The following is a 15,101-nucleotide window of genomic DNA, read 5'->3' on the forward strand; positions in this document are numbered from 1 at the left end:
TGGTGCCACCGTAGCTGTAGTGAGTCAAGGCAATGGTGACCTCGAAAAAGATGCACATCTCTAAGGAGATGCTAACTGCGGTGATGGAGATTTAGACCTCTTGCATCGGCTCTTGGCGTACATCGACTTGATCATTTTATCGAATTTTCTTTAGACTTCAATGGTATAGGTGAAGACATTGTAGGCGATCCAAAAGGTTTTTCCTGCTAAAGAAGTCACGCCTTCAAAGAACGTTTTTAAGAGTGGTATAGCGAGAACAAGCATCAGCCCGATTTTCAAGACCAAGACACTGAAGGCACAAATTGTGCAAATCAGTATTAGATATTGTCCTGTTGCACTGAGAATACTTTTCAAACCACAGGAAGGCTTGGGCATGGATGGAAAAAGAATCCCTGCGAGGTCAAGGCACTCAATCGTTGTGGTAGTCAAGTGAACAAGACCCCAAAAATCAATTGATACAGCCAGTCTGCTGAGAGGCTGAGATGAGCCCGAAGGCCCCGAATTGGAAATAAATTAAAAATGGATAATTTAAAGGGAGAGTACTAGGAAAGGAAATAATGAAGTAAATGAAAAGAAAAAAGTACAGGAAGGCAAAAAAGTATGAGGAAAAAAATTGCGCATTTGGAGACACTCCAAAGCACAATTGTTTAGCTCTGCAGAAGACTAAAAACTGATACACCGGCGAGCCAACGTTGGGCAGGAAGGCACTTGCACATGTGCGGTACTGGACATCAAGACTTTTCAAGAGTTAAAGTGATACTACACTTTTAGACCATCCGTATCGGGCTCCATGGATGACATCACCCATCTGTGAGCATATGCTGCCTGCTTCTCCTGGGATAACATTAGCTATTTTCTACCCATTTATAGATAATTCTCGTTATAACAAGGACTGGTTAGATGAGACCAAACTAAAGAACTGGGTATATTTTATAAGGCTTTTAGTCCACTCCAGACAGAAGACAACAGCTCTCTTACAATCACATGTATGAAATACAACTTAGTTGTATATGTATATTGCAGCAGGAAGAGTGTTAAAAGAATGATTAAGGTGGAAGTATAACACCCATTCAGACAGGAACTTGAAATGAGTACAAAGCACTAAAAAAATGGCCTGTTCTCATCTTAGTACTCAAACCTCTTTCTTTCACCTCCCAGGCTTTATTCACCCCTCCCACCCACTCCTAGCCTGACAGCAAAGTAGCATCAGCAGTCCAACATGCTCCTCCTGTTGACCCCCTAATGAATGATTTGCAGATTAGCATTCTGAACCATGTAGTGCTCCATGTGTCTCTATGGAACACCATGAGATTCAAACCACTGATTTATGGCTTGAAATGTGTGGAAGAAGTCAATGCTGAGAGAAAAAGGAATATACCAGGGCTAGGCTGTAAGGCAGAGGACACTGAGCAGTAATATAAAAAAGGCCTTAACTGTGACAGGATATGTTTTAAACTCTAGGTTAAAGATGGGCTGGGAGAGGGGAGGGAGAACTTAGCATTACATGGGGAAACAGGTGAGAGAACTGAGAAGAAATCTGGCATTAGAGATGAGGGAAAATCAGGGACTCAGGACCAGATTTTCTAAGTTCCGACACCACGGTAAAAAAATAACGTGGTGGGAGTGATTATTTTCCTGGCGATTCTCAGCACAATAGCATTCAAATAATATGCATGTTATTTGTGTGGAGAATCTCTGGTAAATGGGGAGCGGGTCTAGGGTTCTGATTGGCCCAGATTCCTAAAGCCCCTCCCATAGAAGGGGCCTTAAGCAAACCGGGCCAATCAGAGTCCTAGGCCCCTCGACACATCCCAGGATGCACCGGGGAGGGGAAGGACTGCCATTTTGAAGAGGCGGGCCTGCTGGCTAGAGGTGGTAGGCATCCCTCTGGCTGGCCTTTGAAAACAAGGTAAAGGGGTCGGGGGCATTAGAGGCACGGGGGTGGCGGGGGCATTTTGGTAGCAGGAGGGAGTGGGCATCTTTCCCACTGCCAGGGGATGTTGGGGGTTGCTTGGCGGTGGGAGTGAGTGGGCATCTCTCCCACTGCTAGGGGATTGTTGCATGGCTGTGGGAGGGTCTGGGCATCTCTTCCACCGCTGGAGGGTGTTGGGTTGTGTTTGGTGGCAGGACAGAGTAGGCATCTCTTCCACTGCGGGGAACTTGTTGCATGGCAGTGGGAGGGAGTGGGCATTTTTCCCGCTGCCGGAGAGAGGATTGCTCAACGTCGGTGGCGGGAGGGAATAGGCATGCATTCATCCTGCCAATCTTCAATTTGGGGTCTTTTTATTTTGTGTGTTTCTTCTGTGCATGTGCCGATCGCTATCACCAGCGATCAGCACATGCAAATTTAGTGACTCTCTGTGAACCTCATTTGCATGCATGTTTTTTAAGAATGATTCGCCATTTTGAAATCGTTACACTAGCATCCATGAAAGCTGCCCACCAGATTTTACCACAAACATTTGAGAATCTTCCCCTGAATCAGATAAAGACCTCTTCAATGAGACCTGACCTCCACAAAGACCTTGATCAGCTCTCTGAGTCATGCCTAGAGAATGACACAGGGACAAATTTTCCCCATGCCCAAGGGAGCTCAATTTCCTGTCCCAACCCTGCAAGTTCTGTCCCTGTCCTTGCCACATTCCTGCAAGCTCTATCTTAACCGTATAAACCTCAAACATTTATGATTTTAAAGTGTGTGAGGCTTGTACAGATGATACAGAGAATGCAGGAATGGAGCAGGGACAAGAACAGGAAATTGAGTTCCTGTGGGGATGGGAAAAATTTGTCCCCTTTAGGTCTTGAGGCCAGCTTTGAGTTGGCCTCTTTTTTTTTTTTTTTTTTTCCAGACAGGGAAGTGCAGTAAGCTACTCTCAAGATCTCAGGACAGAAGCCAAATGAAAAGAAGTCATGATCTCTGCCTAGATAGTTGCGACACTCTGCATAATAATTCATGAAGGATATCAGGCCTCACTTGAAGCCACTGGCTTGCTTCTTAGACACAATGAGAAAAATTGGATAGAGGAAAAATTTTCCAAGGAAAGACATGTTGATCGGATTGCATTTTACAACAAATAAAAAAAAGTATTAAATTCTCAATCATTATTAAGGACTATTTAAATTTTTAAAAAAACAACCTTTAAAATGCCACAAAAACATGATAGGGAACTATTAGCAGAGTTTACGTGAAAAATGTGAATGTAATAGAAAAATAAACTGAGATAGGTCTGATCCAGCAAACATATTCTTTTAATTAAATAATAGCAAAAAGATGCCTTCATTAAAACTGCTTGGAGTCACCTTGCTATTCACCTATCACCTTCACATCAGCACAGTGGTCAAACACTGTTTCTATCGTCTAAGAATGATCAGATCTCTCTAAATTACTTGAGCTGTCCTCTTTAAACACCCTGATTCACTCATTAGTGATCGCCTGCATTGACTATTGCAATGCCCTTTACAAGAGCAGAACAAAAAAAGAAATGAGATCCTTCAGATTGTTCAAAATACCGCTGTAAAAATCATATTTAATGCAAAAATATTCGACCATGTTTCCCCCTTACTGTACAAAGCACATTGCCTTCCAGTAGAACACAGAATTAGTTACAAAATCTTGCTACTAACATTTAAAACCAGTCAAAATAATCAGCCTGAATTTATAGACAGACTCCTTATTCCCCATAACTCCTCTCGAACTCTTCGCTCCATGACTCAAAATCTGCTCTCGGTTCCATCCCTCAAGCTTATTAATACAATGAGATTGAGTATTTTTACAGTGACTGCTCCCTCCCTTTGGAATTCTATTCCTAACTATTTACGTGTTGAATCTTCTTTAAATCAATTTAAAACAAACTTAAAAACATTTTTATTTGTCGATGCCTTTGAAACCTAAGTGTCCTTGTAAGGGCAAAACATGCTGTTCCCCAACACAGCAACCCTTCCCAGTGTACTTTTCCTTAATTGTTCTCTCTTTCTCTATAATATTGTAGTTCCAACCTTTTTTCTTTTTGTTCCTGTTTGTCCTTGGTTAAAGCGTCCTTGGATGTATTAACTACCCCTAAAGATATCTATTAATTTTAAATTTGTATTATAGTCAATATCTGTTTTTACTAAAATTGTACACTGCCTAGAAGTCTGATTAGGCGGTATAAGAAATTTTACATAAACCTGAAACAACTGAGGGTCTTATGGTGCATGGAAAACTATTACATATGCCTGCAAAGTTTCTTTGAAAGCTCTGAAAAGATTCTCTTCTCCAGCACTAGATGGAGTTACACAACTTATCTGTGTTACTGTGTTACCTGCTTGTCATCATAGAGTCACAATTTCTAAAATGCAAAAATGCTGGTGATTTTTCTATGTCACATACATACCTGAAAAAAATACAATAGCCACAGTGCTGTCACCTTCTAATATTATAGCTTCAACGTGACTGGCTATTCAATGACTGGAATCCAATTCAACAACTTCTACAATCATAAACTTCCAGCTTTGTTTATAACAACCACCCAGAGCCACTGAGAAGCAGAAAGCAACAAACTCAGCAGTGATACATTGCTCTCCCCAGCTACAAAATTAACCCCAAATTCGATATATGGTGCTGAAATGTAGGCACAGTTCCAAAATGTTGATTTAAATCGTGAGCCTCAACCCTGACGAAAGTAATCTGAAATATGGGCATGTTTAAAGCCATTTAAGCTAAATACTTTAAGAAAAAGATATACTACAAAATAAAAAAACTATATTTATACTAATGAAATAGTAGATTTAAACAAAAGAATTAATCAAGATTTGATCCAATGAAGATTGGGTTCAGTGATTTGTGGTGTCAGGTCAAAAGCGCGCCGGGACAAAGGCGCGCCCAGACAACTGAGCGCAGCGCGCACTGCTCTAAATTACTGTTTTTAGTGCTCCGATGAGGTGTGTGTGGGGGAACCCCCCCACTTTACTTAATAGACATCGCGCCGCGTTGTGGGGGGTTGTAACCCCCCACATTTTACTGAAAACTTCACTTTTTCCCTGTTTTTAGGGAAAAAGTTCAGTTTACAGTAAAATGTAGAGGGTTACAACCCCCCAAACCCCCCATAACGCCGGCGCGATGTCTATTAAGTAAACTGGGGGGGTTCCCCAACAAAAACCCCCATCGGAGCCCCTAAAAACTGTAATTTAGAGCGGCGCGCGCTCCGCTCAATTGTCGGCACGCACTTTTGTCTTTCGCGTCGTTGTCTATGAACCATGATTTGGAACCCTCTGAGGATCTTTACCATCCCTAATCAATTTAAGGTTTGGTAAAAAAAAATCTTTTTGTTATAAACAAATCTGGAAGTTTATGATTATAGAAGTTGTCACCTTCTAATAGGCATATGAACATAAGCAAAATGTATTAAAATTTTCAAATGTTACATCTACCAATGAAACACTACTGCTTTAAATTTAGGGCTCCTTTTACTAAGCTGCGATAGCGTTTTTAGCACGCGCTAAACCTGTGCCATGCGGCTAGAACTAACGCCAGCTCAATGCTGGCGTTAACATGTAGCACGTGTGGCAATTCTGCGCGCACTAAGTGCGCGCTGAAACCGCTATCGCAGCTTAGTAAAAGGAGTCATTAGTTGATCACATCAGAAGGATTCCCTTTAATGATAATCTGTAAATGTGTTGGGATTGAGGATGCTACTCTACCACTGTAAATCTCTTCTATTTCCTTTCTCCATGTACACTCAGTCTGCAAAATGTCCTAGTCCCACAGACCTCTAGCAAGAATCATAAGACGATTTCAGAACTATACAAGATAATGCAACCATTCTACCATCACCGGTCAAGTCAGATAAAAATTCTTTATCATTTAAGACCACTCTAGACAATTCATTAAATACAATAAACAATGCTCAGCTCAGCCTGCTCATACATGATTTTTTTTTTTTTTTTTTTAGATCAATCACAACAGAAACAAAAACTGACAAGGGGGAAAAACAATTGAACACCATAAGCAATTAATTACACACCATAAGCAATCCCTCCTATTAAGAAAACTAAAAGCTTACGAGGGGCCACTGTGGAGTTCTCAGCCCAACCAACAAAGCTGGGGCAGTCTCCATTGAGGACTCTACATTTAGTCCAGTAATTTTCCACTTTTTTCATTGTCAGAAAAATGCAGAACAAAAAAAGTGGAAAAACGCTGGACTACGTATATAGCCCTCGATGGAAACTGCCCCAACCTTGTTGGTTGGGCTGAGAATTTTTCAGTGGCCCCTCTTATCTCTCTCTCTCTCTCGTCTGCTCACAAGTTGATAACTGGAGAAAAGTATTAGGGAAAATGTTACCTGACAAGGTTTTTTCATTTTAATTGCTATAACGTGGTATCTATAACAGCAAAGCTCGCAGGTCCATGACCCTCTTTCACTGATCCACTTTAAAAGACATAGTTGATGTGTGTACCGTACTGATCCATCACACCGGCAGGGATTGAGTAATTCACCCTGAAAAGAATAAAGTGCAAATAAATTGAGTTATATTTGCATACCATTCAATATTTGCCAGCCAGCACAAGAGAATAGCTCAGCATGTTGGTCAACTGGTTTAAAATATGTATTGACAAAACAGAATTTTTCAGCAGGGGTAAGAAAGTGCTGTAATGGCAAACATAAATAAAGCATTCCATGTCTTGAGTTACTCTTCAGGTTATTTTGTTAATAAGAGCGTAAGAAGAAACTCATTAGGCTTATAGGGTTAGGATTATATGTCAGTAACCCAATTCCTGTTGTGCCTTATAGCACATACTAGAAAATGCAACCACTGGCGTGTAGTATCCAGAGGTGATGTTGCATTCTGCTTGTGCCCCATTGCTTCTATTCTATGCCCTTTTATAATACACCACCTTACATTTCTACATGTAAGCCCTCTTCTTAAATAGGGTGCTAGATGAATGCCTAGACCCTGATAGGATGATGGCTAAAGGGCACAGAAAGAATTGTGTTCGTCAGGACCAGAGCTGAAACCAACTTTAAAGCTGGGGGGCCATGCAAGCTAGTTTCAGATTATCCACTCACTTACTTCAATAATGTAGATCACACCAGATTTGTAAACTCCAAACTTGACATTTCTGTCCCTCATAGTAAGTGACATCAGAAAAAGACCCTCATGATCCATCCAGTCTGCACAACAAGGTGACCAGGGCCTTGCCTACCACGTTGTGTAGGCCCACATCACCCATGTTTAAATGCTGATTGTGAAATCCCAATCATGTCAAAAATGATGGAGGTTGATGTTGACAGTATTCAATTTACCAATATGCCTTCCTCCTCCCATAAGTCGCATAGTTCCCCTCACACAGACCATCCAAGTCTGTCTGACATCAGACTCCATTCCACCATGCTGGATTCGGCCACTCTTCTTTGTCTCTCATTATTTGCGGGACAGATCAATTAAGTCTGTCCGGCATCAGCCTCAGCTCCCACTATTCTTGCGCAAGGTAACACCTCAACAGCCATGTTGCACTTTCATCTTCTTTATATTTAAGAATCCCCTGTGTCTATTCCACAGATTTTTGAATTCATTGACAATTTTGAACTCTACCACCTCTCTTGGAAGGGCATTGCAAGCATCCACCACTCTCTCAGTGAAAAAAATATTTCCTGACGTTACTCCTGAATCTACCTCCCTGACACCTCATAAAAACATAAGAATAGCCTGAGTCAGACCAATGGTTCATCTAGCCCAGTATCCTGTCTTCAAGGAAGCCAATCCAAGTCACAAGTACCTGACAAAAATGCAAATAGTAGCAGCATTCCATGGCACCAATCCAGGGCAAGAAAATGGCTTCCCCCGTGTCTGTCTCAACAGCAGACTATGGACTTTTCCTCTAGAAACTTGTCCAAACCTTTTTTAAAACCAGCTACATTAACCGCTCTTACCACAAACTTTGGCAACACATTCCAGAACTTAACTATTCTCTGAGTGAAAAATATTTCTTCCTATTGGTTTAAAAAGTATTACAGTACTCCCCCGATATTCACGGGGGTTCCATCCCAGGAACCCCCGCGAATCTTGAAAAACTGCAAATACAGTTTTTCATGGGGGAGACTGAAGAGGGCAGCGGGAGAGGCAGGAGAGAGCAGCTAGAGCGCCAGCAAGTGCAGGAAATCACTCGCTGTATGCTCCGACCGCCTCTTCCTGCACTAAGTCAGGCCTTACCAATCAGGAGCTGCGTGTCAAAGCAGCTCCTGATTGGATAAGGCCCAACTTAGTGCAGGAAAAAACGGTCGGAGCATACAGCGAGTGATTTCCTGTACTCGCTGGCGCTCCAGCTGCTCTCTCCTGCCTCTCCCGCTGCCCTCTCCTTGTCGGCGGTTCGCAGTCGGAAAATACCGCGAATGACCGGGGCCACGAACGAACCGGGGGAACACTATACTCTGTAATTTCATCGAGTGTTTCCTAGTCTTTGTAATTTTTGATGGACTGAAAAATCAACCCACTTGTACCCATTCTACTCCACTCAGGATTTTGTAGACTTCAATCATATCTCCCCTCAGCCGTCTCTTTTCCAAGCTGAAGAACCCTAACCTCTTTAGTCTTTCCTCATACGAGAGGAGTTCCTGCCCCTTTATCATCTTGGTCGCTCTTCTTTGAACCTTTTCTAGTGCTGCTATATATTTTTTGAGATAAGGAGACAGAACTAAATGCAATACTCCAGGTGAGGTCGCACCATTAAGCAATACAAAGGCATTATAACATTCTTAGTCTTATTTACCATCCCTTTTCTAATAATTTCTAGCATCTTGTTTTCTTTTTTGGCCGCCACCACACATTGGGCTGAAGATTTCAGCTATTGTCCATGATGACACCCAGATCTTTTTCTTGAGTGCTGACCCCCAAGGTGGTCCCAGCATCTGGTAACTATTATTTGTTTATTTCTCACCCGCCCTTATCCAGGGCAAGTTACATATTAACATACAAAATAAAAAATTTACATTTATCGTACAAAACACTTCAGAGACACACTATAACAAATTGCATATAACATACACGTTGCATCAACGACGAATATCATTTAAGGCCAAAACTGGCCAAACTCACACATACATCAAAATATAAAATTCCATAAGTCATACAAGATGCCTCAATAACAGACATCAGTAAATCAAATAAAATAAAACAAACCAGACCATCGAACACCTCCGTGACCAGCATTATGATTTGGATTATTCTTCCCAAAGTGCATCACTTTGCATTTGTCAACTTTAAGGGATCCTTTTATCAAGCTGCGGTAGTGGTTTAACGCGCATAATACTGCGCGTTAAACTGCCTGCCGCGCTAGCTGCTAACGCCAGTATTGAGTAGGCGTTAGTTTTTAGCCAGCCACGGGGGTTAGCGCTTGATGAAATTTCCGACGCGCTAAACCCGCTAGCGCGGCTTGATAAAGGGAGTCCTAAATTTCATGTGCTATTTGGACGCCGAGTCTTCCAATTTCCTAAGGTCTTCCTGCAGTTTTTCACAGTCTGCATGTGTTTTAACAATTTTGAACAGTTTAGTGTTATCTGCAAATTTAATTACCTCACTCGTAGTTTTTCCAGATCAATATAAATAAGTTAAATAGCACCAGTCCCAATACAGATCCCTGTGGCACACCGCTATTTACCCTTCTCCATTAAGAAAAATGGCCATTTAACCTCCATTCATGCCCTCTAGTTCTATTGCCTCTATTTCTCTGAAAAAAGGTGTTTTGGCTATGGCTCATTAGCCCATCCACCAGGCTACTTAAAACACCTGCGTGATGCTCTACTAGCCTTTCCCAAACCAGATGCTGCTGTTCTTCAGACAGGTATATAATGTTATCTTCATATTTGGGGGGTGGGGGTGAGTCCACCAAAATCCTACTACAGTATACTGCCATATAAGTGCCACCTGCAGCCATAAGGGCTATTGGAGTGTGAGACAGGTGGGTATAATAGGTTTTGGGGGAGTTTTGGAGGGATCACCATACATTAGAAGGGGGTTATTGTAAGATGTATATCTGGCACCCTTTATGTGAAGTTCACAGCAGTGCCCTCTGATGTGCCCCTCTGCTCTATTGGGATGTCTATATGGTGGCATTCAAATTGCTTGCCTCAATGTCTAAATGGTGCCTTTGGATATTTGTAACTCTTTTTTGGTCAAAAAATGGTGACTAAAGTTAGACATTCTGGAGGCCTAGACATTTTGGTGAACAAGAGGTCCAAGTAGGGGGATTAAAAAAAAAATTATTTGGACTTCCTGTTCAAAAATGACTGTTTCTCTGCCTCCAGCTTCCCATTCCTAAAGTCAGACTTAGACATCCTATCTAAAATGACTCTCATAAATGCAGAATATTTCACTGTCTTATTTTGTTTGAAGCATTTATGTTACTATAAAATAATTTGATCAGTTGTACTCCTTCCAGCTTTATCCTTTTATCACTGCTAATTAGTACTTTTAACTCATTTTAGAACATCTTATGTGTAACTAATTTTAACATGAGTTTGTTCATGCTCTCAGAGCACATTTAAGAACTATCATATCATCCTAAAAACAAGAGGATGGTATAATGCATTTACTCTGTATCTGTTTTTCTTTTAAATCACAGATATGAATTCACAGAAATAAATCAGAGAAAGTGGGATGCTTAGGGCAGCAACACTGTCTCTAATTTTGCTGCTGTCTAAAACTACACCATAAACACTTTGAAATCATTCTGCAAAGGCTGGCCAACTCTGGTGTCCCATAGGGCTCCTTGTTGGCTCCAATTCATTTTAATATATTTTTATCTCATCTTCTCACTGTCATTTAGTCTCAGGGTTGCATATCATTGTGTTATGTAAACAATTTCAAAATTCTCTACAGAGTCACCAACTCCGAAGCTTCTGTTGGCTCTTAACTCTTGCCTTGTACTCATGCCTTGTATCCATTTCTGAATGGCTCAAAGATAACTTCTTTTTCCTGAATAGCTCCAAATGTAAATCCATTCGTTTCCCCAATCCCTATGCTCCAGTTCCCTCAGCCCCTACCATTAGCAACCACTGCCTCACGTTCAAAGATTCAGTTAAGATACCTGGTGTTACTTTTGATTCCAAACTATAATTTAATGATCATATTGACCATATAGTGCACATGTACTGTACTTCTTTGTGTAGGGATGTTTCCTTATTTGCACCTGTAGGTTAGGCCTCTCTGACATCATCAAGCCTGAACCATTATTTGCAAGAAATCATTCCAGCCTGAACCTAGCAAGTTTCTGCCTGATGCATTCTGGGTATATACCAGAATTGTATTCTAGTCAAGGACATCCATCTATGCCTTCATGCTTAGCCTGTGTGAATCTTGGGGGGAGGAATTGCTCCTGTGTTTCTTATCTAACGAAGGCGCCTCTGTCTCCCAGATTGTACGAGACTTTATACAGAAAGGCTATTCATCTAAGTTCTGTTTCTGGATTGGTCTGGAGAAGTCATCTGACGAGATCCAAGTAAAAAGGTGCTAATTATAATTTAGTCTGTGTTAGGATGTGGGTGAACTCGCATCTTATCATAGGTGTTCTCCATGCACTTCTTTTATAATAATTAAGACCTGAAAAGTTACCTCTTGTGATTAGCTCTCGTCCAGGGAGTGAAGGAACAGGACTTTTATCCAGACCTGGTTTTCATATCACTTAAGGAACTTTGCTGCCAAACTAAATTACAGCTTTTCCACTGGCTGATGAATTCTTATTCCGGTACCAAAATAATTCTTATCTTCAGTGCTGAGTAGAAGACGCCTTCCCTTTCACCTGATTTTGTGCCAAGGCCTAATTGGATGGTGAGAATATGGAATTCTATTATCTTACCAGCTGGGGTTAGATAAACGAATCCTAGTTTGGTTCGGGATAAGGAGAAGTGAAGCTACTCTTGGTGATAACCTGTAATAGTTGCTGCTAATCAGGAATTATTATTATAAGGAATTATTTAGAGTGTAAGAATTAGTTTACTTATTTATCTAGCAAGTGTGTTGTGATAATTATGCATTGAGTTTCATATATGTAATCGGATATATTGTGATCAATAATTAGTTATTGCTGCTGGCTTTTGAATTATATTTTTCTATTTTCATAATAAAAGTATTTCTCATTAGCCTGGGTCTGGTGTCGTGTAAGTAGGCAAAGAAAGCTGAACCTGGAGGAGATATTATGGCCTTCCCTAGAAACTAACAGGCACATATTTGTTTATGTAACTGATTAGTGGACCATAAATCTTTCTACATTTGCACGTCACAGAATTAATTCTATTTGTATTCATTCCCCGATCATCTCCTTAGTTATCCCTCACCTCAACTATTGCAACTGCCTCTGCTGGGCTTCTTCTGTATACTCTCAAGTGTCTTCAACTAGTACGGTCCACTGCACACTCGTTTGATCATGTCACTCTCCTTTTGCATATGGAACACTGTCTTCCTGTTTCAGCGCCAATCCACTTCAAGATCTTAAAAGGACATCTTCCCATTGCACTACTTACATCAACCCACTTTCTCATCCCCTACTCCCCAAATTGTTCACTTTTTCACTTCTCACCCTCTCTTCAATTTGCTTGCAGATTTCCATAAAAACTACATTTAGCTAGTTAGGTCCAAAGTTTGGAATGCTCTCCCTCTATCTCTCAAATCAGAAATATCATACTCTAAATTTAAGGCACTTCTAGAGACTCATTTCTTTCAAGCTATCTTCTGCTCAGCCTCTTAAACTCTTTATTACTTCTATTTCTGAAGTCTCTTTCCCTAGCCATCTTTATGTAGTTTTTTCCCTTCCTATTCTTACTCCCCTTTTTTTTTAAATGTTAACTGCACTGAAGCCTTTTTGGCCATTATGTATGTGGTATATCAAGCATTTATAATAAATAAATTTGCTATTTTGGATACTTCATAAAATTAGTCCAAACATGCAAACTTTATTCTTGGTTTCCTTTAATTTCCATAGATGATTACCATATTGTCATGTTCTAGAAGCTACAATTTAACTTTTCTATTATTGTTTATGAAATCATAGAAGTTGACTACTCCATTATTTCCATTACATTGTTTTCCTAGTTTAACAAATGCTGTATTTCCCAGCTGTAACAAACACTGAATTTTATTTTAGGGAGTGCAAAGGAACATCTCTCTCTTTCAGCAAGTCACCTATTTCTTTATGCAGAATTTTTAAAAGTTAAAATAACTTAGAGGAACGATTTCTAAATTGTTGCTTAATAGTGACACCATTACTGAATCAAAATTTCCTATTACACAGTTTTCTAAACCAGTGAAAGCTACATGGGCAGGAAGCCCAAATTTAAAACTCTCTTGTTGAAAAATTACAAATTATGATGTAGTTAATGGTAATAATAATAGTAATAACTTGAGATATTACTGTTGTTAGTTCAGAACCATAAGTAGACACTATTTATTTTTTCATCTATTCAAAGGGGAAAAAAAAGATGGGTACCTCTGCAAAACGTATTCATCCAAATTATAGCGCTACTACGGTATTCTCATTGTTTAAAAGAGAGAGAGACGAAACTTATTTAGCCCCAAATAAATTCTCATTCGTTAAAAAAAAAAAAAAAAACCAGTCCTCCAGAGCACTTAAGGGAAGAGAAGAGCTGCCCGAGACTTTCCCCTTAATAAGTTTCCCAAAGTCTTGCACTTATAAAAGCTCTTCGTACCCCCAAATAATAAGTAACCTAGGAGGGCACTGCCTCACTTCTCTGGAAGTCTGGAGGAGTAAACGCGCCTGAGCTTCCGCCAGTGGAAGGGCAGCTGTCCAGGGTGCTGATGTGCAGAGCCGACGAAGCCTCCAGAGCGTGCCCTGCCCAACTCAACACGCGTCCGGCGTCCCTGCATTGTGCTCACAGACATATGTGTACGCTGCAGAGTCAGCGATTGGCAAAGTAAAGGATAACCTTATGTTTAATGCACAGCAGCACTTAAGGGAAAACATTTAAAAATAAGAGCTTAGCCGAAAAGGAGGGGAGGGGAGGGGAGGGGAGGGGAGGGCGATCCCCTCCCCCCCCTTTACGCACCCATTCTCTCTCCTAATAGGAAGAATACAAGCAAAAAGCGGCGGAGAAGCAGAAGCAGCGCTCCGGTACCTGCTCGGCTCCCTGGAAGCAGATCTTGCAGATGGGGGTCGGGCTGTTGTTGTCGCTGCTGCACACGGAGCCCGAGTCGGCTTTGGGGGCTCTGGCGTTGCTGTGCTGCTTGGGCTGGGGGACGCCGCTGCCCCCGTCGCCGGCTCCGTCGGCCGCGGGCGCCGGCGGCTCTTCGTCCTCGGGCTCCGCCTCCTCCCCGAGCAGGGGGACGGCCGCGGCCCCAGTCCGCTGCCCGGGAAGTTGCTGGAAGAGGCCGGCCGTCCCGGCGGCGGCGCCGGCGCCCGCGCTCTCCTCCGAGCTCATGGCGGACGGAGGGGCGAGGTCAGCGGCGAGGGCTCAGCGCCACCATCCCGGCCTCCTCACCCCTCGCTCATTCAACCCAGACGCCGGCAGAGCCGCGGCGCATGGAGGCAGGGACCCGGGCGGGAGGGCGGGTGTGTAATTCTCTCTGCGGCTGGCGGCGACGAGGGGGGCGGGGTGGAGGCGATGACTCTGTGACGGTTGATTTCGCTCGCTCGCTCGCTCTCTCTCACACACACACACACACAATTGCAGGCAGCGCGGCTCACCCTCCCCCACCAGCTCGTTTCATATCCAAACACGGCACTGCGGCGCGAGCCGCGTCCAACCGCTCGCACGGTGTGGCGCGTGCCCACCGGGGCGCGGGTCCACCTGCGAACGTGCGGCCCCTCCCTCCCACACGCGCGCTGGCACGCTCACACACGCCGCGCCATTGAAAGACGCAGGCGCCATCCAAATCTTCCAATCCACCTCCCCACAAACAGTTCACACACACCCCTTTTCAGTCATTCCAGACACCTCGGTGCAGCCCCCCCCCCCCAACACACAAAATGCTGTAAGCAAACTTCTCCCAAAAATACATACTGAGCAGGCACAGTGAATATATATGTCTGTCCCCACAAAACTGCAGGCACCCACAAAGAGGTGTACAATTATTCCACACCACCACACTTCTTCCTCCCCCTTCAGGGGGCGAAG

General features: G+C 42.5%; 1 protein-coding gene across 1 annotated transcript in view; it reads right to left on the reverse strand.

The window, feature by feature from the left end:
* MARCHF11 (membrane associated ring-CH-type finger 11) overlaps window positions 1-14,873 on the reverse strand; it is a 51,454-nt gene extending 36,581 nt beyond the window's left edge. The window contains exons 1-2 of the mRNA XM_033930113.1: window positions 14,103-14,873; window positions 6,321-6,476 (exon numbers count right to left, since the gene is read on the reverse strand). Coding sequence (XP_033786004.1) covers window positions 6,321-6,476; window positions 14,103-14,405 — 459 coding nt within the window. The 5' untranslated portion in view covers window positions 14,406-14,873. The remainder of the gene's footprint in view (window positions 1-6,320; window positions 6,477-14,102) is intronic.
* Window positions 14,874-15,101: the final 228 nt, after the last annotated feature.

This window comes from Geotrypetes seraphini, chromosome 2 (assembly GCF_902459505.1).
Source record: "Geotrypetes seraphini chromosome 2, aGeoSer1.1, whole genome shotgun sequence".
In the NCBI taxonomy this organism is placed as follows: domain Eukaryota; kingdom Metazoa; phylum Chordata; class Amphibia; order Gymnophiona; family Dermophiidae; genus Geotrypetes; species Geotrypetes seraphini.